Below are 26,345 nucleotides of genomic sequence, written 5' to 3' on the forward strand. Positions count from 1 at the left end.
ACTATACAGTCCATGGAATTCTCCAGGCCAGAATACTGGAGTGGGTAGCCGTTCCCTTCTCCAGGGGATCTTCCCAGGAGTGGCTTCTCTTGAAACCCTTTCCCATTATTTTCTCTGAAAGACAGTCTGGCTCCCCACGGGTTATGTGCTAATCCTCATGGTTGCTTCAGCCAGCCGCCCCTTCTCTACCCACACAGTTACCCTGGGATCACGTGACATCAGATGCTCATAAGCTTAATTAACCACCTTGGCTGTAGGTGCTGTTGGATGGTCTTAATCCTCTTTCGAGGCACCATAAAGATATGAGGGTAAACATCCATAATTCTTATTAGCCTGAGAAACAAAGGGGGCATAGAGGTATAGACAGTAGCTAGGGGCCAATAAGTAACTGACAGACATATGCAAAACTGCTGACTCCCACAGATCAGCAGTGTTGTTGCTAAACGCCAGAGGAGTGGAGGGAGGGAGGCGAGGCTCACGGCCTGCGGGTCACATGGCTCCTCGTGAACAGTGTCCACCACGTATCTCCCCCATCAGCTCTACCACACCATCCCGGTTTCACTTCCACTCATCAAAGCTCCTTACTTTTCCCAAATAGTCCCAGTTGCTCAGACTGTTTTATGCTCTGAAGGCAGGGTTAGTTTTGTATTCATGTTATTCTACCCAGGGCCTAACACAGGGCCCCATGCACAACAGATTCACATGAGTGTGGCTGAACTAACACTGTGTGACGTGCTATAGTGGCCTGGCCCCCGGACAGACCCATCAGCGCTCGGCAGGTCAAGACCCACCTGGAGGACGGCCTTTCCCCCACTTTGGCCCGTGTGGGTCCTTGATCCAGGGTGCAGCTCTCCGCTCCAGTTTTGAGATTAGGTCTGGTTTGGCAGCAGCAGGCCCTGTTTCGGGGACAAAGAGTCACAGTGACGTCACGGCCCTGGACTACCAAGTCAAGCAACCCACCGGAAAGACCAGGGGAGGCCTCGGCTGTATTTCCTGATAAAATCTATTCAACTAGGGGCGCAATGAAAGCATATCTGTCTGGGGTGCTGATTCTTAAAACCCAAAAAGGCAGCCAGATTAGGGGCATCCCTTAGCTCCATTGGCCAGACATGGAAGCCATGAATCTGCTAAACACATCTAGAGGGGAAAGGGTGAAAACAGGAAGAAATACAGAGGCCAGAAGTAAAGAAGACAGCAATGATAAAGTCACACAAGAGGTGGGAGAGGGTCACCAACAACTGTCCCATGCACATGCTCCTCAGCGACACCCATGGCTGGCCTTGGTGCAGTGGCTACTCCACGGGGCACCTGAAAGGCCCCTAACGCTCGTCTACACTGGCAGTGGACCCTGAAATCCGACTCAAAGAGACTCATGTCTTTGGGTTAAGCACACATGAATATGCTTCAGGGATATGTGAAAAAAACTGCTTTCTTGATTTAAAATAAAATCCATTCATCTCTACTTACATGCTTTTTATGTATCAATGTGAATGGGTGTATAAACTTTTTTTGGAAAGACATATGCAAGCAACTGGTAACTGTGGGCACTTCTGTGGAGGGACTGAAGGACAAGGTAAAAGGGAGATTATTTTCACTATTCATCTTTGGATCATTGGGATATATTTATATGTTAGTGTGTGTGTGTGTACCCACATATTACTACTAATGAAAATATAATAAATTATTAATCTGTGGTAGACTGAACACATGTCCTTCTTCAAACATCTCTTAAATGAGGGCAAAGGAATAATAACAGTAAAAAGGAACATAAGCCCAAGAGAAACACTGCACTAGAAATGTTAATACATCTTTAGAAGGAAAGGAGATGGAAGAACTAACAGCTGAACACCAAACGCCAGCAGAGGGAGTAAGAGGCAGAAAGAAGTGGGGCTGACCTCAGAGTCCCCACAAAAGCCAGGACCTGGAGGCACCAGGTGTGGCAGAAGGAGGTGGGCAAGAAGAGACCCGTTCAAGCCCAGGTCCTCTCACCTATTCCAGGAAACTGGAAAACACCACCACCCTGCCTCAAGGAGGAGAAGAGAGATTAGTCCACAGAAAAACCTAACCAGAAAGGTTCTAGGCCCTGGGATGCTGGGGTGAGTGAAAGATGAAGGAGAGGCACTGCAATGCAAACAGATGAAGACAGCCTACAGACCAGAAGTTGTATTCCTGGGCTCCAGGAATGTAACTAAGAGGGTAACAGGCAGGAAGGCCAGGGGTCTCCAAATGGAGGAAATAGGCTGCAAGTGTCAGACTTTCTTCTCTCTCCCTTTAAGCGGCAGGAGGAAACAAACTACAAGGGTCAGATTTTTTTCCTTCTCTATACAAAATTAAAAGGAGGTCTCTCTTAAAATTCTGTGTTGCCATGACTACACCTGGTTCCACCTGAACTTAACTTTTCTCAGACCTTGAGCTAACCAATGTGTCTTTCTTATGGAAATATTTTTCTTACGCTGTGTTAATGAAACTATATATTTGCTTTGGAATTTGCCTTTCTTCAAAATGGTTCCACCTAAGACTAACTTTTTCTCTTTTCCCAAACCTTGGGCTGATTTCATATCAATTGTTTTATGGCTGGGGGCCATCCTATCTCAAAAATCCATATTGTGGGAGAGGGGCCTGGTAAAACTCCCTCAGCCTTGAGGTGTCTCGATTATCTGATTAATAGCTTTCTAACAGACATGAAACAGCTTGCAAAAGACTAGCAGGTGGGCACTCTTTCTGCCCCCTTCTGATGTCTATGTCAGAAGCTTTCTCTATCTCTTTTATACTTTAATAAAACTTTATGACACAAAAGCTCTGAGCGATCAAGCCTTGTCACTGGCCCTGGATTGCATTCCTCTCCTCTGGAGGCCAAGAATCCAGCATCTTTCATGACTTAGCAACAACCTTTCATAACCTACCCCTTGAGTCCCAGCCATGCACACAGAGATTCCAGTCAGTTTTTAAGGCTTTATTCTTAAATATGAATGAACCTAAAGATATTTATCCAAGACAAACTGTGAACATGAAACAAGAAGGAAAAAGAATGGAAGGAACTAGCGATAGAAGCAAAACAATTTCAATCCCTCCCCTAAAAAGGAGAATATTCCCACCAAGAAAAGTCATGATAGTTATCCATGAAAAGAGCAATTAAAAAAAAAAAAGAAAAGAGCAATAAAGACTCTAAGATTAAAAATATGATAGAATAAATTTTTAAAAATTAAATAGAATTGTTAGAAAATAAAATGGAGGAAATCTCTAGGAAAGTAAAACAAAAAATACAGAAGCAGAAAACAGGAGAAAAAGTAAAAAATAAAACAAAACCAGGGACTCAATTTAGAAAGTCTAATATCTAACTAATAGGACTCAGAAGAAAGAAAAGAGAAAGTAGGAAGAAATAATACAAAAATGTTTCCTCAAACTGGAAAGTGTGTTTCCACATGGAAGGGAAGCACCAGATACCTAGAATAAAAGATGAAAAAACACTTCTATCATTAAGCACTAAGTACTTCAAACCACTGGGATAGATCTTAAATCCTTTAAGAGTGGAAAAACAGGCTGTGTTCAAAGATTTAGGAATAAAAATGTAATTAGACTTCTCAACAGGACCTGTAAAACCTAAAAGCAGTGCTTTCAAAATGCTGAAGATAATCATCTCCAACCTGGAACTCTATACCCAAACCAAGTTATCAATTGTGAGAGCAGAGTAAGGGCATTTTTAGATATATACTCTTTAAAATATTTCCTCCCATGAACCCTTTCTTAGAAAGTTACTGAAGGATGTGCTCCAACAAAATGAAGACGTAAACCTAAAAGAAACAATAAATCTGGGAAATAGGAGAGAGACAAAACAAAGTCCAAGGCCACAGATATGCAGCAGGCCTAAAGAATAACTAGCTTAGGCAGAGCAGAGGCATGGAAGACTCAGTGATAGTCATCTCCAGAAAAAAAGTGAGATAACTCACAGGATGTTCGATCATGTGGAAGAAACTCTTTGAGGAGTTGTGTAATTCCATGGAGAACTTGAGAAGAAGTGGTGATAGCACAGAAAACTAACAAAATAAAAAATAAGAAAAAATTTCAATTCCTGGGAGTGAAAAAATCCTACAACAGTGGAAACATCATCATATGTCACTTTGATGAAAAGTAAATAATACATAATCATTACTGGGCAAATAAGTCACATTGAATTAACCAAAAAAGTATGATATACCTGTTCTGAGAGGATGGAAGGAAGAGAAGTGGGGGTCTGGGGTGATGTAAGAGGGCCATATCTTCATCGTCCACAGTAGGAATCAATAGATAATATCTAAAATCAATAAATCAGGAATAGCAATAAACATATGCAACAGGATATTAAAGTGTGGTTCTGTCTGCCTGTTTTAAAGGCCCCTTCAAAATAGGAGCCAACTCTTTCCCCATTCCAAAGCTAGACCACCGAAGCCTGACTTGGAAAGAGTGGCTGAAACACTGGGCTGTAACCCAAAGCTTTGCCACTAAGAGGGAGTCAGAACACTGGACGTGAAGAGGTCAGGGAGTTGGATATTAGAGACGCTTCCGGAAAGAGCTGTTAGGTGTACTGTGAGTCCCCCACACTACCGCTGGGCTTCTTTCCTCTGCCTAATGGGAATGACGGATGACCTGCAGTTCCTGGAGTTGTGGGACTACTCAGGAGCCCGGGCCTAGAAACGACTGAAGGCATAAACTGACCCATGGGCCTAGCGGCACCGAGGCAGGTGGAATCTTAAGATCCCTGACCAGGCATCAAACCTGCATCTGTTAAATTGGAAGGTGGATTCTTAACCACTGGACCTGTCTCTGTGAATTTGACCATCCTAAGTACTTTTTCAGTTTATTGTAAATAGAATCATAGTTTTTGTCATTTTTGTGACTGGCTTATCTCACCTAGCATAATGTCCTCAAGGTTCATCCATGTTTTGACATGTGTCAGAATTTCCTTCCTTTTCAAGGCTGAATAATATTCTATTATATGTATAGATTACATTTGCTCATCCATTCATCCATCCATGGACATTTGGGTTCCTTCCACATTTTAGCTATTGTGAATAATGCTGCTATTCTGTTTCCAGAATATTCTGAAAATATTGCTGCTATTCTGTGTAAACCTTGCTTTCAATTATTTGGATATGTACCCAGAAGTAAAATTGCTAGATTGTATGATAATTCTCGGAGAAGGAAATGGCAACCCACTCCAGTACTCTTGCGTGGAGAATCCCTTGGAGAGAGGAGCCTGGTAGGCTACAGTCCATATGGTCACAGAGTCAGACACAACTGAGCAACTGACACACACACACACACACACACACGATAATTCTATCTTTAGTTCTTTGAGGAACTGCCATATTGTTTCCCACAGTGTTGGCACCATTTTATATTCCCACCAACAAGGCATAGGATTCTAATTTCTTCACAACTTCATCAGTACTTGTTTTCTATTTTTTTGATAGTAGCCATCCTAATGGATGTGAGGTGGTATCTCACTGTAGCATTGATCTATGTTTCCCTAATGATCAGTGATATTATCTTTTCATGTGCTTACTGGCCATTTGTACATCTTCTTTGAAGAAATGCCTATTCAAGTCCTGTGTCCATTTTTAATCAGGTTTATTGCTGTTGAGTTTTAGGAGGTCTCTGTATAGCCTGGTATTAATCCCTTATCTGATATATGATTTGCTAATATTTTCTCCCATTGTGTGTGTTGACTTTGTATTAGGTTTGTCTTTTTTATTTTTTTCCTTTTTCCAGCCATGCCACATGGCTTGTGGGATGTTAGTTCCCCAACCAGGGATTGAACCCAGGCCCTCTAAAGTGAGAGCACAAAGTCTTAACCACTGGACAATCCCTGGTTTATATGTCTTTTGATGCACAAAATTTTAGTTTTCATAAAGCCCAACTTGTCTATTTTTTTCTCTGTTGCCTGTGCCTTAGTCTATGTAGGTAAAGGTTTGTCAATTTTATCTTTTCAAAGAACTAACTTTTGGTTCCACTGATTTTTCTCTGCTATTTTTCTATTTTCTATTTATCTCTGCTCTAACCCTTATCATTTGCTTCCTTCCGTTAGCTTTGGGTCTAGTTTGTTCTTCTTTTTCTAGTTCCTTAAGTTGTAAAGTTAGGTTGTTGATTTAAGATTTTTCTTGTTTTTAATGGAAGCATTTATGGCTATAAATATCCCCCTTAGCACCACTTATTCTGTCCCACGTCAAAATGATATGTTGTTTTTGTTTTCACTCATCTTTAAGTATCTTCTAATTTTTCTTGTGATTTTCTTCCTTAACCCATTGGTTGTTTAAAGTTGCTTAATTTCCACAATTTTGTGAATTTTCCAGTTTTTGTTGTTGTTGATTTCTAACCTCATCCCATCATATTTGGAGAAGATACTGTTTGATATCTATTTTTTTTATTCTATTGAGGCTTAATTTGTCACCAAATGTAATCTATCCTACAAAATGCCTCACGTGCATATGAGAAGAATGTGAATACTGCTACCGTTTGGTAGAGTCTTGTATCTAGTAGATATCTATTAGATCTAGTTGGTTTATTGTCTGAGTACTCTATTTCCTTATCTTCTCTCTGGTTTTTCTATTCATTACTATGATTAGGATATTGAAGTCTATAACTATTATTGTAGAACTGTTTACTTCCTTCAACTCTAGCAATTTTTGCTTCACAAATTTTGAGAGTCTGTCATTAGGTTTATATATATAATTTTATATCATCTTTCTATACTGAAACTTTTATAAATATATAACGTCTGTGTCTCATATGTCTTTTTGATTTAAAGTCTATTTTTTCTGATACTTGTATAGCCAACTCTTGCTCTCTTTTGATTACTATTTGCATGGAATATTGTTTTTCATGCTTTCACTTTTAATCTATTTGTGTCTTTGGGTCCAAAATTAGTTTCCCATGGACAGCAAATAGTTGGATCATGTGTTTTTATCTGTTCTGACAATGTTTTTTGATTGGAGTGTTTAACCCATTTACATTTAAAGTAATTACTGAATAGAAGGGACTCATGACTGTCATTTTGCTATTTGTTTTCCATATGCCTTAAGCTTTTGTCCTTCATTTCCATCATCACTGTCTTCTTTTGTGTTTATTTTTGTAGTGAAAACGTTTAAATTCCTTTCTAATTCCCTTTTGTGTATATTCTACAGCTGTTTTCTTTCTGGTTACATGGGAATTACATTTAGGGATTCCCAGGTGGCTCAGTGGTAAAGAATCGGCCTGCCAATGCAAAAGAAATGGATCCAATCCCTGGGTAGGGAAGATCCCCTGGAGGAGAAGATGGCAACCAAATCCAGTATTCTTGCCAGGAAAACCCCACAGGGAGAGGAGCCTCGCAGGCTACATCCATGGGGTCACAAAGAGTCGGGCACGACTTAGTGACTAAACAACAAGAGCAAACATAGGGATTACATCCAACATCCTAAAGTACCAACACTCTAATGTCAATTTAGCTGAACTTCAATAGTGTACAAAACCTGTTCCTTTACAGCCTTCCCCATCTCTTTCCACTGTTGATGCCACAAAATTACATCCTTATATATGTGTGTCCTAAAACATAAACTAGTAATTCTTTTAAATGTATTAAATTATGTAGAAAATAAGATATGGAGTTACAAACAAAAGTTAGAAAATACTAGCTTATAGATTCTTTTTTTCCTTTAAAGAAAAAAATCATAAATCTCAAATCACACAGGAAACAAAAGGTAGTTACAAACCATTGTTATGATAACACCAGCTTTTATAACAGACTATGTATTTACCTTGATTGAGGTCTTTATTTCTCCATAAGTCTTCAAGTTACTGTCTAGTGTCCTTTAATTTCACCTTGCAGGCCTCCCTTGAGCATTACTTGCAAGGAACTTCTAGTGGTAAGGAACTCCCTCAATTTTTGTTTAGCCTGGCATCTCTTAATTCCACCCTCACCTTTGAAGGACAGTTTTGCCAGATATGGGACTCAGTTGACTTTTTTTTTTCATTTAGCACTTTGAATATATCTGCCCACTGCCTTCTGGCCTCTGGAAGTTATATCTGTTTATAATCTTATTGAGGTCCCTTATATGAGATGATTCACTTCTCTCTTGCTGCTTTCAAGGTTCTCTTTGTTTTTGAAAGTTTGACTATAGTGTGTCTCAGTGTGGGTATGAGTTCATCTTACCTGAAGTCTACTGAGCTTCTTGGATATTTGTATTCATGAAGTGAAAGTAAAAGTGTTAGCAGCTCAGTCATGTACAACTCTTTGCAACCCCATGGACTGTAGCCCACTAGGCCCCTCTGTCCGTGGGATTCTCCAGGCAAGGATACTGGGGTGGGTTGCCATTCCCTTCTTCAAGGGATCTTCCCCACCCAGGGAATGAACCCAGATCTCCCGCACTGCGGGCAGATTCTTTACAGTGTGAGCCACCATGTCTCTGATCAAATCTGAGGAGATTTTAGTCATTCTTTCCTTTTCTCTCTCTCTTTTCTTCTGGGACTCCAACAATATGCACGTTGGTCCACTTGATGGTTTCCCACATGTCCCTTGGGCTTTGTTCATTTTTTGACTTTTTTTCTGTTTCAGGGGCTCCATAATTTCCATTGTCCTATTCTCAAGCTTGCTGATTCTTTATTTTGCCTACTCAAGTCTGTTTTTGTATTACTCTGGTTGATTTTTCATTTCAGTTGTAGTTTTCAGCTCTCAGTCTTCTTTCCGGATCCTTCTTTGGTTTTCCCTCTTTATTGATATTTCCATTTTATCCATACATTACTGTCTTGACTTTCTCCACATCTTCCTAAAGTCCTCTGAGCACTTGTAAGACAGTTGTTCTGAAGTATTTACCTAGTGTACCTGGCATCAGGCCTTTTCCAGGGGCAGGTTTGTTAGTTTTTCCTTTGAGTGGGTCACACTGTCCCATTTCTTGGTGCGCCTTGTGATACGTTGTTGAAAAATGGACGTTTGAATCTAATAATGTGGAAACTCTGGAAATCAGGACCCTCCTGTCCCCAAGGTTTGCTGTTGTTATTGTTTGGGGTTACCATTACTATTTTTCTTTTTAATTTTTTTTAATCATTATAGGCTATCTCTGTGCCAAATATCAGCCTGAGGTATAAACTTCAAGTCTTCTCAGGTCTTTTCGAGTCCTTCCCTAGTCATGCAAAATCACTTTCTTAATTTTCCTCCCATATGGTTTTGAATCTCCTAGTCTTTAACAGCTGATTTCAAAAAAAGGAAAAAGGGAAAAATTTAAGAGGAGGGGGAAGAACTTGCAGCAATGGGGGAGGTATACAACATTGGCTGCTTACTTCTTTGTCTGCACGTCTGTGATGAGAAGCAGCAATCAGTGATCAGAGCACTGACCCCTGACTGATATTTAGAGGACAGTGCCCTTTTCAGTTCAGTTCAGTTCAGTCGCTCAGTCGTGTCCGATTCTTTGCAACCCCATGAATCGCAGCACACCAGGCCTCCCTGTCCATCACCAACTCCCAGAGTTTACTCAAACTCATGTCCATCGAGTCGGTGATGCCATCCAGCCATCTCATCCTCTGTTGTCCCCTTCTCCTCCTGCCCCCAATCCCTCCCAGCATCAGGGTCTTTTCCAATGAGTCAACTCTTCACATAAGGTAACCAAAGTATTGGAGTTTCAGCATCAGGAAGAAGCACAAGCTGGAATCAAGATTGCCGGGAGAAATATCAATAACCTCAGATATGCAGATGACACCACCCTTATGGCAGAAAGTGAAGAGGAACTAAAAAAGCCTCTTGATGAAAGTTAAAGAGGAGAGTGAAAAAGTTAGCTTAAAGCTCAACATTCAGAAAACTAAGATCATGGCATCTGGTCCCATCACTTCATGGGAAATAGATGGGGAAAAAGTGGAAACAGTGTCAGACTATTTTTTTGGGCTCCAAAATCACTGCAGATAGTGATTGCAGCCATGAAATTAAAAGACACTTACTCCTTGGAAGGAAAGTTACGACCAACCTAGATAGCATATTAAAAAGCAGAGACAAAAAAGAAGTGCCCTTTTGGCCCACCCCAATTCCTGCCAACTGTGTGCAACCTGCTCTAGGTATATGGTACAGTTGCTTGCACTGTGGTGGGGTGAGAGATGGGAAGCTGCTACTATACTAAATGCTGATATTGACCAAACTTAACCACAATTTACTTTCCAACTCTACCCCTGTAAGCTGAAAGCCTCTGACAGATTTCAGAGTTCCAAAATAGCTACACCAGACAGACTGTACCAATGCAACTGTTGTTCAGGTAAGGAAACAGATTCTTGTTGCTCTACCATCTTCCCAGAGCTCTCCTCCTAATCAGGACAGTTTTGAAGAGTACAGTACTGGTCATTTATTAATTAAAATTAGAACACAAATGTGACTAAAAAGTGACTGGAGTCCTATCTGTTACCTGAGTGTGACAAGTCATGGACCCGCTCAAGGTTTCACCCTGTAAAAAAGACAAAATGGAGGCCACAATTTGCTTTTATTTTTGGCCTCAGCATGCAGGATCTTAGTTCCCTGACCAGGGATTGAACCCATGTCCCCTGCAGTGGTAGAGCAGAGTCTTAACCACTAGACCACCAGGGAAATCCTAGAGGCCACATTTTGAATAAACCCCTGGACCAAACACTCATAATCACATAACCAAATCTTAAATTGTCCTAATTTCCTCAAAATGCTGACTCTGGTCTTAAACAAAATTTAAGTTTCCTTCATGTCAGAGTGACTATACAGCTTCTGAGACAATTAGTTACACACAAGAAAAGGTAAACAGTGCTACTATCCTAAAGAGAATATAATCAAAATTTTTTAAAGTACTCCTTAATTCACATTTTATAAACTGAGCATTACGTGCTGAGAGCCAAGCTTTTAACCACTTTGGGTGTGAAGTCTCCCAGTTCATGAACAGTTTGTTTCTTCCTCAATAAAATATTCCTATCAGGAAAGCTCTCTGAATTTTCTTTTGACAATACAAAGGGTGAAAAAGAAAATCCCCAAAGAGGTGACTCAAGCAAGTGGTGATGGAAAAGAATGAAGCTGTTTTAGAAATGCATCCTGCTGAAGTTTGTGCTTTAAAAAACAATGTCTATATGTGTGTGTTTCTTAGGCATAATGAAACCAGTTACTGGAAGAAACAGCTAAAAAATTTTGGTGAGGAGGATTCAGCAATAGAGAATGGTGGGACAGGAACTGTTGTTTTTTTGTTATATGAGAACTACTTCGATTAAAAATATATAATTATTGGGCTTCCCTGGTGGTCCAGTGGTTAAGGATCCACTTTGTAATATAGGGGACCTGGGTTCGATCCCTGGTCCAGGAAGATTCCAAATGCTGAGGAGCAACTAAGTCGGTGAGCTATGACTACTGAGCCTGCCCGCCTAGAGCCCGTGCTCCACAAGAGAAGTCACCACAATGCGAAGCCCGCCCACCACAACCAAGACCCAGCACAGCCAAAAAATAAAATAGATAAATAAAGGTCTTTAAAAAACATAATTATGAAGAAATATTTTTAAAGACTAGCTGAAATTATACATGAGACTGAACATCCCTGAAAATGTTTGCCTCAGTTACACTCCTCTGGGGATCAGTCACCTCTGACTGTCCACAGCATGACCATACTGGCCCCAGAAGTGCTGAACCCCAGGCACAGCTCTTTGAAACTATGGCTGAAATGATGCTAAAAAACCTTTTCTTTTTGTTCTCTTCAGAACAAGTGAAACAGAGGGAATCTGCAAACAGATTCTCCTATGTCTTACTAATGGAAAAGTGACTGAAGAGATATAAATAGCACATGCACGCATGTGCATATTGATACATACACACACACGCACACACACACACACACACACACACACAAAGTCCAGAAAAATGGCTTGGCTTGCAAAGACAGATTCTGATCCTTTCAGGCTACTCTGACCCCAAGGTTGGCAGGCTGGCTCCCGAACCAGTTTGGAGATGGCCCTTCTGGCTCCTGGCACTGCTTCTTCTCTCTCTGGCTCAGCAGGAACCCCACCGGGAGGCCAGATATGGCCCACTGTGCAGCAGCTAGCCTCCTAGACAACATATAAACCACTTTAACTCCGGCTCATGCCACTGAGGGCTTGCCCACTCGGCTTTCTTTCCACTTGGTGACCTGACGACTTCTCCCAGCAGTGAGGTCCAGTAGTCGCTGATGAGCTCACCTGTAGAAGAGGCACTGCCCACCTGCAGTGACCTGCTACTCTGCGTACAATGACACCTTTACTAGTAAAAACAAGGGTTACCACATAGTCCCTGTATTGGCTTGTCCGTTTCTGTTACTGACGACTATTAGTTTCTTAACAGTGAAATGTAACTGAGTTTTCTTCTTGGGGGTGGGGGGAGCAAGATGTATCACCAAATATGGCCAAAGTTTGAAACCAGAATTTAAAACACTGAAATAAAAGAACAGCTGGAACTCTACATAGTGATAAACAGTTCTAAATGAGCAAGTCCACAAAAGTAAAGGTTGACAGAGGAAAGCACTAAAATCAAAGCACAAACCTCTTCTTTTCTCCATAATCAAAGTGATTGTCCTCTACAAGTTCAGTCCTATTGATAAGACAACTGGTGGGGCCATGGAGGCTGAACCTAACCTGGAAACTACCAGCTGAAAAGCTTTAGTCGACAACAGCTTAATTCCTACACAACTGACAGATTAACATTAAATCTGACTGCATCAAATTGAGACTGTCTTTTTAAAAGACAGGTACCATAATAATAAAATCTAAAAGAACAAACCTACTAGTTGTAAATCCTAATAAGAGAAACTAAAGAATTAGCTGGGTTTCCTCAAACGACAAGAGCACAAGGAAATCAACAGTACAAATGTGCTGCGATGCAGCCTGAGGACAACCGGACCACAAAGACCCACAACCTGAGCTGAGCTGACCTGAGCCAACCCCAACCTCTCACCCCAGGGCAGCAGCCCCTCTCTGCACCTCCGTTCTCCTGGAGGAGAGGCCTACTTACTGAAGATTTCCCCACTTCCGAACATATAGAAGTTAAAAAGAAAAGGATAAAAACTGCTTAGATGACACAGTCCAACTCAACAATCCAAGTCAGGCCCACACTGTGGGAAACACACTGCTGTACCATCCATCACCCCCGTCTTCTCCATGACTTTCCACAGGGACCCAGAGGGCAGAGTGCCCCACTGCTGCTCACTCCTTCAAAGGAAAAACCAACTTCCTGTAAGACTGGTTTCTTAAAAACCAATCTCCTCCTGGCTCGCTTGCTCGCTCAGACACTGGGTGGTAGTGATGCTCTTTGAAGGTACGCTTCAAAGGCCTTGGCCCAGGACATGAGCACAATACCTATGCCCTCATGAAAGAAACAATTTTTCACATCCTTTCTGAATGTTCTAGGAGCCATTTAAAACTTTGTGAACAATGATAAGAACAAGAAGTATATTGGTCAAGGATGTTCAGAAAATACTCAAGTGCACAGGAAAGGGTACTGTGAGCTGGGGACATGACACCAGGTAAGCCACAAATACTTGGATTCCTTATTTTGTAGATGTCATGACCCAGGTCACTGGTGGAATTCCTAAGTTAGGCACGGCAGCCTGTTCTGCAAGGCTTTTGTTACAATATAGGCTAGTAATAATAACAGCATTTAAGATGAAGAGTTGTCTTTTTGGTGCCACATGAAAATCCAGGGTGCCTGATGGATAAAGGAGGCAAAGAGAAGAACAAGAAGCAGATGCAAGAGAGGAGACTGCTCCGGGAAGGTGACAGCAGTGTGTGCAGATCCTTCTCCGAGGCCTGTAGCCCAGGGACACCCGGGCCGACCCTGCCCACCCCACTTGCCCTGGGATGAAGCAGCGCTGGCTCAAAGTAGAGGTAGGAATCCAGGAGCCCACCCATACGCCCTTTCTCACCTCCCTGCCTCCGCTCACATCATCCCCAGCTCTGTCATGTCTGGAAGCCCATCCTCTGTCCTGTGCGCCTGGTTTTCAGCGCAGTTAAAGCAATTCATTCTCTGTAAAGCCTGTCCTTATTCCTCCCCTGGATGCCCAGCCACATTAAGCTACTGTTTCCAGCGGCCCCGGGGGTGCTTCCTGAACCTCTTTTACAAAGCTTGTGTTATTTTCTAGTTTCTTATTAAAGTGCCTGTCTCTCCCACAAACCTGCTAGTCTCTTGGAAGCAGAGACCCTGACTCATGCCTGTTCATCCAGCACACAGTAGGTGCTCAGTAAGTATTTGGTGGAAGATGGATGACGATGGGTGGATGAAGAAGAGATAAAGCACAGCTCCTCGAGGCAGGGAAAGTTCTGAGATGCAAAGATCTAATCGCTCTCTGCCTACGTGCAGATAGAGGGCAGGAATGGGACACCAAGGACCAAGCGCAGCTGCCCTCGCGGGTCCCCATCTCCAGTGATAACGCAAACAGAGGGGCTTCTCAGATCTTTACCCAGGGACGCCAACAGCTCATAGTTCATCCGCATCACGTCTCTGTACATCTCCTTCTGCCGCTTGTCTAGCGCACCCCACTCCTCCCGGGTGAAATACACTGCCACATCCTCAAACACCACCGGGAGCGCCTCCAACAGCCCCTCCTCAGAAGGATCCTGCAACAAAGAGTAGCAGGCACTCAGTACTCCTCTCACGTTGGACACCCAGCATGATGCTCTGGGGGTCCTGTTCACAGCCTGTTTCTCCTGGGAAGCCTGCCGAGAGGCCCAGACGCACTCTGAGGAATTCAGCTATCTGCTGAAAGTCAAAGGAGCAAATGTGTGTGGCCCAGAGTCGGTAGGTAACAACACGAACCTCATCATGATCCTACAAGGAAGGGAAGATCCTTCCTCTTCTCTCTGGGAAGGAAAGGACAGTGCACTGAGGAACAGGGGTCTTGCAGAGCCTCGTGGCTGCACCCATCCTCGAGAGCACCGTGTACTCATCCACCATTGCAAAGGTGGCCGCTGCCTCTGAGCCCCTGCTGAGGTTCCCCATCGGGATGGAAAGAAGCAGTAAAACAAGTAAAGATGCTCCTGTTCAGTGACTAGGATAACACACACTTTACTGCTAAAGGAATTCAGGCTATAAAAGCTTAGACCTGTTTATTATCTTCTAATCCTAAAAAACTGAAGGCATATGAAGGGAAATGAGCTCTGTCCCTTTTCTGGATTCCATAAAAATCCGAGCTTACTAACTTTACCTATGATGTTAAGAATGAGGAACGCCTGGGCTCTTCTCAGCAGAATACTAGAGGGGCTGCTCAAAATGACTTGTAGTAAAACCCCGTTTACATGGAGGGGAAGTTGAGAAAGGGGGACGGATCTGGTTACTCAGAGATTTCAATTAACACAGCTTCCCTGCAGGGCAATTTTCCAAAGAATCAGAAACTAAACCCGTTGCATTTGATAAAACAGGCCTGAGGTCAGAAGTAGAGTCTGGAGGTCCCAGCAGTGCAGCAGGGCATGGAAGGAGAGCCCTGGGCTGGCGGCCAGAGGCTCGGGGGGAGGTCAGCGCCATGAGCGCCCTTGGTTTCTGGCTACATCTTAGCTCTTGCCCAAAAAGGTGAGTTTAACTATGCTTGCTACACCCACTTCAGTGCAGCATCAAAAAAACATTACCTAAAGTCTGAAGAAACATGATTCCAAAGTTAAAGCTGAAACATATCTTTTACATGGATTATTTAAGAGCTTTGTGGCTGTTTTTGTGATTGTGGATTGTTTCTGGAGTTCTGTGGTCATTTTAGATTCTGGATAAAGATGGCTTTTCTGAATGTAGCTGTTCTCTTTATGTCAGAAGTTAGAGTATCTGGACCCACTGATATGTTTTGTTATCTACCAAAAGGAGATAATAGTAGTAGGGGGGTTGTGGTCAATAAAGGAGCTGATACATGCAAAGCACTTAAAACAAGACCCGCACAGCTGAAGCACGGCAGCTTACGGTAACATGATAATGTCAGTGGCAGCTACAGCTAATGGAATTGCTCCACCACCATCATGCAATATACATTGTTGTCAGCACGGAATCCTCCCCCTTGAGCCATCATTATAAACATATTACCTGGCCACAGGGTTCGGCAGAGTCATTACATAAAATGTTATCATCTGAGGAGCTGTGGACGTCATCAACGATTTCTGTTTGCCTGAAATCAGGGATGCGGTCCAGGTACAATGCAGGAATTGCTCCATTCCCTCCAGGGTCCCCCAGGGCGGCTCTTGAGCTGGGCAGGAGCTGGGCCACATTATCACAGGCCTCCAGAGGCCCTGGGGGGTAAAATATGGAATAATCTGCAGGGAAGAAGGGCCCCTGGCTGGCCAGTACATCACCAAACACCTCCTGGGTGCTCCGGAAATGGGCTGCCCAGCGGGGGTCCCGTGCAGCCAAGGCCTTGACACAGAACACATGGGCCTTGCTCTTGGCGTGGTATTTGAGAGTCTCCACCTTGAATGGTCCAGTATAACCTTCTATTAATCTTGACCGCTTGTCCCTGACAGATGGGTATTCCCGGCAAGCAGAGCAAAAGAGAGCCGTACGCTCCTCATTCATGACCAGCCACGGGAACTGCGCAAACCACGACTTCTGGATGGATCGGGGCTTGGAGGGTTTGCTGCTTCTTCCTGCACAGTGTCCCTGGACGCTGTCTCTCTCTGAGCTGAAGTGGGACAGACAGGCTTCCTTCTGAGGAGGCAGGTACAGCCCACCTTCTCTGGATGGGCACTGCATGTCCATTTCCTCCATGAAGCCCATCTTGTTTTTCCCTTTAGAGAAAAGAAACAGATGGAATTTTCTCTGAAATCCTACAGGTTGAGTCACTGCAACTCAGAGGTGCTCAGATCCACGTTCTATGAAAGCTGGAACCACAGCCACAAAGTGACCCACTGTGCCTGTGTTTTCTCTCCAGCCCCCAGCCCCCAGGCCCACCTTGCCTAACCCCGAAGAAACAATGGACTTTAAGAAAGTTCTTTTTTCCCTAATATAAAGGACAGATACACCTGGCCAAAAAGAGATCTCTAAAATTTCACCTGTGCAGCCTAAGACAGTGGCACAGCCTTCAAGAGAGCAGACTTATTTAATAGAGACTGAATACTGAACTTAGAGAATGTAGAGTTAAAGAGGTAATTGAAGCAAACACCACTACTCCACACTTAGCAGGAATCCCCCTCTTTGGTACCGTTGCCAGACAGGCATCTGCACTTGGCTCATGTATCTTCAGAGCGAGAAAGCACCCCCACCCCTCTACGAAGCAGACAATTTTGGCCCCCAGAGAGTTCTCTTGAGCTGCATCCATCTTGGGTTACATTCCCCCTGGGAGGGCTACTTCAGCACCCCTTCTGAGAAGTGAAAACTTCCAGGACCTCACTAAGACTTTTCTTCTTTAAGCTAAACCAGAAGTTTCTTTCTTCATGCTTTAATTGAAATGCAGCTTAGACACCTCTAACTGCTCTGGTGCCATTTCTCATGCACCAACAAGTTCAGATGCCCAGCAGGCAAGGACTTGACAGTATTTGCTCCAGGCCAATGGACCACAAAATGGTCTATTACCAATCCCAGAAGCACAAATCTACTAATAGAGTCAATAGGCCCAAAGTTAAGAGCCAAACACAGCAAATACAAACCAAAAAGTCAAGGCTTTGTGTAGTCCATCTGAGATAGGCCACAAGAGAGAGCAATCTTCTCTGATGCCATTCCTAGAGGAAGTAGGAATGAGGAAGAGGAAGTAGGAAAGCTCCACCTCCCCTTTCTCCGATAAGAGGGGCTGGGTTAATGCGGTCTCTCACACGGTGACAGATGCCATCTAGCCTGGCTCTGGCCAAGCCAATCCCTGAAGAGGACAGGCTCATCCAAGGAGGAAAGCAAACATCAATCCCCAGGACTTAGCGGCTATCCGTTCATTCACCTGGTTCATTCCACAATCAGCTACTGAGCAACTGTTTGCCAGGCATCTTTCTTGGCATTGGGACTATGGTAGTAAATGAGACTGAGTCATGCCTCCATGGAGCTTAGAATATATCGTTATACAGAAACATCTCCTCTCAGGTAGAAATACACTAAAGGGAGATGAGAGTACAGAGAACAGGTGTGCATATCTTAGATCAAGTGACCGTTGCGGGAGGAGCAGCATTCGTGTGTAACTGGTGCACAGGTAGAAGCAGAGGACCAGGCCAGAGGCCTGGGGCCCAGCTTCCTGCTCCCTCCCTCCAGCGAAGCACCCCTCCTCCCGGGTCAGGTCTACACTCACCTGGGTTGGGGCTCAAGTGACTCCTCTGGCCTTGGACACTGGCAAGCCATGGCTCTGGCCCTCGCTCAAATTTATATAACAGCTCTGGGCTGGCAATACTTGGTCCTGAGTCAGGAACAGAGAAAAGCACTATGAGGTTGAATCCAGGTCACACAGGTTAAAAAGGTTATAAAAGCTACTGGTTCAGAACAGAAGCTCAAACTCAAATGCTGAGTGGGACCAGACAATAATCTGAGGAAACCAAGTGCAGGGGGCAAGAAGGGGAGGCTGTGGATCTGAGCCCAGGTGTCCGGGCAGGTGCTCAAATTCAGGAGAGGCCATCCGTCAGATGTAGGGTCAGCACGGCCAGACCATCCCAGTTATCAAGAGAAGCCAGAAATCATATTTCTATGTGAACCCCTCCATGGCTAAATACAGAAAACTTATTTAAGCATTTTAAAGAAGTCAAACACACACACAAAAAAGAAAGAAAGAAAGAAAACAAAGGAGTAGACCAAATCTGGCCCAGTGTCACTTTGCAACTTCTGGTTTAAAAGAATCATCGGTTTTCAAACTTTTTAGTAGGCACAAAGAAAGCAACCCTTCCATCCAAAGAGAGCTGAGACTGTTGCCCCCATAAACCTTAGACAAGGGCCAAGGTGAAAAGAAGCAAAGAAAGGCATGGTGATGGTCATCAAATTGAAATCAGAAGAGTATATATGCACACAGACACAATGAACTACAATCACCTCTGTCCGTGGTACCGGAAGTCTATCCACAGAAGAAGAGAAAGGACATTCAGCAAATAGAAAAGATGAAACTATCTACTCGGGCACAAACTTTTAAGTTGTTTCATTTCATTAAACCGCTACAAGCCTGTGAAAAGGCTAATGGGCTTGGCCAGGCCTCGTGGCAGAGCCGGCACTGAGACCAGATCTCCACGCTGCAGATCTGAGGCTTCCTCCACCGCTGCCCACCGCTGCCCACTGCCTCCAGTGTCCTCTGGGCACTGAAACAAAACCCACCTTCCAGCAGCACAGTCCACAGGTGGGCCCCCCCTGCCCCACCCCTGCCCCAGGCACCCTGGGATATGCTGAGGCATCCATGTCTAGCCCTGGCACGCCCAATTTCCCCACTTCTCTTGGCCAGTTTAAGTGGAGAAGAGAATGCATGATGTATGAATCCATAGTCAGTTAAGCCAGATAGAGGACTGAGTGGATAAACAGTGTCAAGATGTTGGGGAAAAAATGGTTGGATTCTAGACAATTCTCAAGCCTGTCAGTCAGATATGGTTGGGGAAGTGAACAGGGGCCATACCCAGGGGTGCCACCATCTTGTCAGAACCACAGATGTCCTTCTGTTGCTGACTCAGCAGCACCCACTCCTCCTGAAGCAAGTACACCGTGATGTCGTCAAACGTCACAGGAGCCTGGAAGGAAAAATGACGCCAGGTAAGCACCAACTTCCTCCTGGGTCTTCCACGGCTGTGTTCACGATCACCTGAGGGCACCCCTACTCTGGGAACAGATCAGACTGGGGGAGGGGGCACCGTCAGTCTACACACAGGACCGCACCTCATCGCTCTCCCCCACCGCGTGCAAGTCACAGAGGGAACGAGGCCGCTTCTTCTAGGAAGGGCCACACCCTGGAACCAAAGTGCTGTAACGAAGGCTGACCCTGGACTCACAATTCTCTCCCTGCATGCTCCTCACCTGCTGTCCCACGGGACCCATTACTTCTCAGTCAGTGCGTCAGAAACAACCAACGGTGCTTCTTTTTGCAAAATCTTGAACGTGGTAAATATCCACTTAGGAAGATATATTTGATTTCTGGAAATAGTCAAATGTCACTGAGAACTATGTCTGTGAATGTGTCAATGATCAAGATGGGCAATGCTTTAAAGCTGAGAACTATATTCCATCGGGCTTGTAAAGGAGCTCGGTTCTGCCAGAAAGGGGCAAGGAAATTCAGAAAATGTTTCAAGGAGTTCTGGAGTAAGATGGCAGGTTCAACAAGTACACTGAATTTTGCTTCCTCCTTTTGAATTTAAGACCCCCTCCTCCCATGAAAAAATCTCCAAACGAAACACCCACTAGGACGGACAACACAACAAGGGGACAATAGCAATATAATTTTGCTAACTGAAAAGCAGATGAAAAAGTAATAACTGAGCAGATCCAAGAAAACTGAATCCTCACCCAACAGTAGACAAACTGAGCAACAACCCAAGTTACACCAATAAATCCTCTAGAGGCTCAGGCCCTAGCGGCCCCAGGAACCACTGGCCTGGGAGTGAAGGCAGCAAGGCTAAAATAACAAGAGCTGGGGGAAAACTGTTCACCAGCAAATGCCAGATCCCTTACACAGGCTCCAAGATGGAAAGACCCTCCCTCCCACATGCTGAGAGCTTCCAGTTAGAATTCTGGCTTTCCTTGTTTAGAGTCAGCAAACAACTGGACTACCAAGACATCAAGAAAAGGCTCTTACACATCTGACAGAGACCAAAACAGATGGGGGTGGGGGACAGGGGGAGGAGGAAGTGAGGAAATGGATGTGAGGCAGGGAGGAAAACAATCTTTAAAAAACAAAAGTATCATCAATAGCCCCAGGGAAGTAAGATATTGCAGCCATGAACCAAGCAGTTATAAAAGAAATAATCAGAAAACACTCAGAATCTGTTGCTGGTTATCTTTTTAAATTTCGTACCACCAACATTTACCAGCTAGTCAAAGAAATAATATTAATAAATAAAATTTTCAACAACAACAAAAAAAACCCTGCCCCAAAGAAAAACACTTCGGGAAATCACATCCTTGGGGTATTGGCCCTTCCAAAGTGAGAACACTGAAGGGGACTATTTGGTAAGTCCAAATAGTCCAATGGCTATTTCCATTTATAGCAAGTTATAGTACATTTTTTAAAATTTGCCTGTCACTTTATATTCCAATTTTAAGTACATGAAATATCTAACTTCAACAAAGAAGCTTCTTGAGAAAAACAGTATACATAAATCTTACCAGTCATTATTGATTTGTATATTTAAAAATAATTTGAGCATTTTTCTTGTAAATCAATATTTACTGCAGAAAATTTAGACAGAAAGCCAAAAAACAAACAAAAAAATTCTTTAAGATCACCCACAATCTCCCTAGTGGAAAAGAATTATATTGACATTTAATATGCAACTTTCCAGTCTTTTGTCTATGAATATGTATGATGAACAGTTTTAAAAACAATGGAATTGTACTGCCAATGTGTATGTTTTAAATAACTATTTTCTCTCAGAGTGTCTTCCAAAGCAAAATGTGATTATAATTCCAAAAAACTGCTGCAAGCATGCTACAGGATGGGCTCCACTAAAAGGCAATCAGACAGGAACCAGGTACATACAGGATATAGCCTAAGGACAGCCAATGTGGGGTAGGGGGATAGAAAACCCTCAAGATCATACTGAAGGAAGATCCCAGGAGGACTGCTGCACACCAGGGCAAGCTGCTCCGATCAGGACAGGTCAGAGTGTGTGACCCAGGGCAAGCAGGGCTCCCTGTTCATTCCCACCCACCCCACCTTCCTGAGGGACCAGGTGGGCATAAAGAAAGCTAACGGACCCATCACTCTGTGAGTGCCACAAGGATGAAGAACATGGCCAGGGCTGAATGTTTAGATACTAAAGAAGTATCTTCCCAACAAGAATGATAATTACATTAACCCTGGTACCTCTCTTCTAACCAATATTATAGCAAGAGCCTTCTGATGACTGCAATACAAAACACACACACACACACACACACACAAATCTGCTTGAACATGAGTAATTTCTCATCAACATAGACAGCAAGGAATATCCCTGAATGTTCTATTTTAGTGATTCTTACTGTCTATAAGGTAGAACTCTGAGTTCTGAGCCCAGCACCAAGTCCCCCCTAAGCCTGACTCCCCTTCCTCAGTTCTAGACACTGCCTCACCTGGAACTTCTACTACAGTCAGGCAAGTATAACTGTAATCACAACATGTATTATACCTTTCTTTCCTCCACACACCCAGTCTTTAGATTCCCTGATTCAACCCACTTCCACCGACCTACTCAAGTTCCTACTCACAGTCCATCTCTCTTTCAAGGGATTTCCTGTCCACCAAGCGAAGCACTTTTGCATCCCCTGAGCAGGAAGCCTTCATATTCCTTATGATGCCTGGTGCTCAGGAAGCCTACGCTGATTGTCTCATTTTAAAACCACCTTCACCATCACCACCCTTCTTCCCATCACCACCACAGGATTTCATAAGCATTTAATTCATTTGTTCACTGAACACACATTTTATTTGTTTCTGTGTGCCTGGAGATCCTAAGATAAAAAGACACTATATTTGTTAAGGAGAATAAAACCCCTTGGGAGGTGAGACAATTGTGATATAAGTGCAATAACAAAACTGGGTCCAGAGGCAAATAAGAAGGGAATAATCACTTCTATGGGAAGGGGAGGAGGTTTGCTGGGGGTCAATGACTAGGAACCAGAGATGTTGTTAGGCAATAAACACATACACAATAAATGCTCCTATTTGGCAGCACCAACAAGTCTCCCAGAGAACATAGAATGCAGTGTTCGTCACACCACCCACACATATAGCAGAAAGTCCCCTGTAGAGATGCTATTTTGAGTCATTCATTCAAAAAATACTGAGAACCTATTACATGCCATATACTGCCCCACTTTTCTAGCTGTGAATATAGCAGAGAGTGAGTCAGCAAACATGTAAGTAAATAAATAAATGTGAGAATGTTATACAGTGATAAGGGTTGGGAAGAAAATGAAACAGGATAACGGGATAGTGATGGGGAAATCTTTGACCTCTATCCATTATTCTGCTAATGACAAGCAAGACACCCTACACCCAATCCTATAGGCCAAGACTGCCTTTATTTAATAAACATCACAAAATAGCATCAAAGGAAGATTCTAATAATAGATCAATAATACCTCACGTGAAACCCCAGTCTTCCAGCTTTGAGCCAAAAGAGTGATATCAAGAATGGAACTTTCTCTGGTGGCCCAGAAGGTAAACAATCTGCCTGCAGGAGACCCCAGTTCGATTCCTGGATTGGGAAGATCCCCTAGAGAAGGGAATGGCTAGTCAGAATGCCATGGACAAAAGAGACTAGTAGGCTACAGTCCATGGGGCTGCAAAGAGTCAGAAACAACTGAGTGACTAACTCTTTCACTTTTAGAATAGCACAACTATTCCACCCAGGCCTCAGTTATCATCACTCATCTGCAATGCATCTTACACTTCTAGTTTGTTCTGCAATCACTTTATCTTTGGATAACATTCTTATTCCCTAGGCTAAAAAAACTGATACACCTGGAAAGGGTGTCCTTTTGAGACACCCTGCAGTCAAGATTAGAATCAAGAATGAAATTTCCAGTCCCCATGGTTTTCAATTAGTGGTTGGGTCTGAAAATGCCTTCCCTCATAGCTCAGTTGGTAAAGAATCCAAGGCAGGAGACCTCAGTTCAATTCCTGGGTCAGGAAGATCCACCAGGGAAAGGATAAGCTACCCACTCCAGTATTCTTGGGCTTCCCTTGTGGCTCAAGTGGTAAAGAATCTGCCTGCAATGTGGAAGACCTGTGTTCGATCCCTAGGTTGGGAAGATCCCATGGAAAAGGGAAAAGGCTACCCACTCCAGTATTCTAGCCTGGAGAATTCCATGGACTGTATAGTCCACTGGGTTGTTGGACAAGCCTGAGTGACTTTCACTTTCCTGAAAAGGACATAAAATTTCTCTTCCACTTCCCAAAATATTTGTATTTCTCTCTACTCATACTAAAGACTAAGAAAGTCTACAAATGAACAGAATTGCTTGAAATCAACCTCAAATCACTAATTTCAATTTGCAATACCAATTGTTTATAGCCCTTCTTCCCCACTACATTTTGCTTCCCCTCTGTCCAAAATCAGGTTCAGTCTAAACTAAACTTCGGATATTACCTGAGGGCAAGGGCCATTTCCTTTACTTTTTTGGTATTCCCTAAAGCAGTATCTGGGGCTTCCCAGGTGGTGAAGTGAAGCTTCTCAGTTGTGTCTGACTCTTTACAACCCTATGGACTGTAGCCTGCCATGCTCCTCCATCCATGTGGTTTTTCCAGGCAAGAATACTGGAGTGGGTTGCCATTTCCTTCTCCAGGGGATCTTCCCGACCCACGAATCGAACCCAGATCTCCCACACTGCTGGCAGACTTTTTACCATCTGAGCTACCAGGGAAGCCCTCCCAGGTGGCGCTAGTGGTAAAGAACCCATATGCCAATGCAGAAGCCATGAGATAAGAGCTCAGTCCCAGGGGCTAGAAGATCCCCTGGAGGAGGGCATGGCAATCCACTCAAGAATTCTTGCCTGGAGAATCCCATTGACAGAGGAGCCTGGTGGGCTACAGCCCTTAGGGTTTCAAAGAGTCGGACACAACTCAAGTGACTTAGCATGGTACAGAAAAGCAGGGGTCCCCCAATCTCCAGGATCTAATGCTGAACGATCTGAGGTGGAGCTGATGTAAAAATAATACTTTTTTTAAAGTACACAATAAATATAATGTGCTTTAATAATCCTGAAACCATCTCCTGCATCTGTCACCACCCTCTCCCCAACATTATTGCCTTCTGGTCTGGAAAACCTGTCCTCCAGATAACCAGTCCCTGGTGCCAAAAACACTGGGGGCCACTGCCCTCAAGTGCTTAGCATGAGGCTGGCAGGCAGTTCACCTTCAATCTTTCTCTGGTTAGGTTGTTGGGCTTTATTGTCCTGGACTGTTAATAGGTTGTTTCATCTGGAAAATGCACTGTGGAGAGTACTGAGTAAGGAAGAGATGCTTGAGCAAGGAGTAACTTCTTTTATAAAATTCAGTCTTTCCCAGTCTTCCCAGGAAAAAGTACAGCATCAAAATACCCTCCTGATCCTTTCTTTCTCTCTTTTGTCTGTGGGACCACCCTTCCAGGCTTGTCCATTTTACTGAGGTGAAAATTGCAGGAGAGTTCCTGGAGGAAAGTGGTCATTTCGTATTTATTCTGTACTTCCAGAATCTCCATCAACTTAAATCCCTGACCAAAAAAAAAAAAAAAAAAAAGAGTAATTCTGTAAAAGAAGAGATTCAATTCGCATTCGAAAACGTTTGCTGAAGACATTCCTCTTTGGCCACAGAAGAAACAATCCTCAAGAACTAGCATCAAAGAATATCCAGAAAGGTCTTAGTCCCCAAAGTCTGCCATGGTCTCCAAGTCAAGAGCATGCGACCACGCCGGTCTTTGCTGACAGACTCTGAGCTCTTAGCAATCCTACCAACTCACTTAACTCTTATCTTCAAGCACTCTTCCCCACCTTTTCCAACTCATAGCTTCTTGCCCAAAGCCTGAAGAAAAGTTTATGGGATATGCTTCTCAGAAATACTCAGATACTACACGAAGTAGATAAGCTAGACACAGAAATTGGCAAGAAATACGCCAGATGCCAGGTCTTTTTCTTCTCAGCCCTTTCTTGGGAACAGGCATCTAGGCAGGGCCAAGCCCTCACCCTGCCCACCCCTGGCTCCCAGCAGTGGTGTCTTATCCAGCCTCAAAGCCTTAAAACACCACAGGCCTCTAAACGCCAACGGTGGGGAAAACGGGAAGCCCTTTCGCATTACTCCACTGAGCGGGTCACCCACCCAGCACCAACGGGGCGACCACTCAGCAGAGCGCGGCTGAGGCAGCCGCGGAAGGAGGGAGCGGGAGGCTGCGCGGGACTCGCCCGGAGAGCGAACGAAGAGGCGGGCGAGCGGGCGAGTCCTTCCCTGCAAGGCTGGCTCATCTGCGCGGACTCCGCCTGTAGCGCCCACCTCGCCGGAGCCCAGACCTGGGACCGACGGGAGGGGAGTGGCGGCCCCCGGGCCCTTCCAGGCCTACCTTCCCCGACTCCCTGGGCTCCATGGCCCCGCTTTCGGTGGCCCGTGCCGCCCCCGCCACTGCCGCCAGGCCGCCCCCTCCCCCCGCGGCCTGGCTTGAGGAGGCCGCCGCCACCGCCGCGACCACCTGAGGGAACCTGGATTCCCGGAGGGAAGGGCGCTCGAGAAGCAGGGAGCGCGGCCCGGAACCTCCAGTCCCTCCTCAGAGTGGGCGGTGGCGCTCGCGGCTCCGGGAGA

At 44.2% G+C, this 26,345-nt stretch overlaps 1 protein-coding gene across 8 annotated transcripts in view; it reads right to left on the bottom strand.

Moving 5' to 3' along the window:
* ZNF862 (zinc finger protein 862) overlaps nt 1-26,345 on the bottom strand; it is a 33,248-nt gene extending 6,903 nt beyond the window's left edge. For 4 of the 8 annotated variants that reach the window (XR_011484593.1, XR_011484615.1, XM_070458258.1 and 1 more), the window contains exons 1-6: nt 26,110-26,345; nt 19,500-19,611; nt 18,204-18,308; nt 16,025-16,722; nt 14,424-14,580; nt 792-896 (exon numbers count right to left, since the gene is read on the bottom strand). Coding sequence is in view for 6 of the 8 variants with exons in the window: in XM_070458258.1 (XP_070314359.1) it covers nt 792-896; nt 14,424-14,580; nt 16,025-16,722; nt 18,204-18,308; nt 19,500-19,611; nt 26,110-26,133 (1,201 nt within the window). In the remaining 2 variants the exon portion in view is untranslated. Of the gene's footprint in view, nt 1-791; nt 897-14,423; nt 14,581-16,024; nt 16,723-17,580; nt 17,650-18,203; nt 18,309-18,931; nt 19,192-19,499; nt 19,612-19,894; nt 26,073-26,109 lie in introns of those variants that run through there. The other 4 variants (XM_070458430.1, XM_070458339.1, XM_070458304.1 and 1 more) reach the window with 4 other exon arrangements.

The sequence above is a fragment of the Odocoileus virginianus genome, chromosome 1 (assembly GCF_023699985.2).
Source record: "Odocoileus virginianus isolate 20LAN1187 ecotype Illinois chromosome 1, Ovbor_1.2, whole genome shotgun sequence".
Lineage (NCBI taxonomy): Eukaryota > Metazoa > Chordata > Mammalia > Artiodactyla > Cervidae > Odocoileus > Odocoileus virginianus.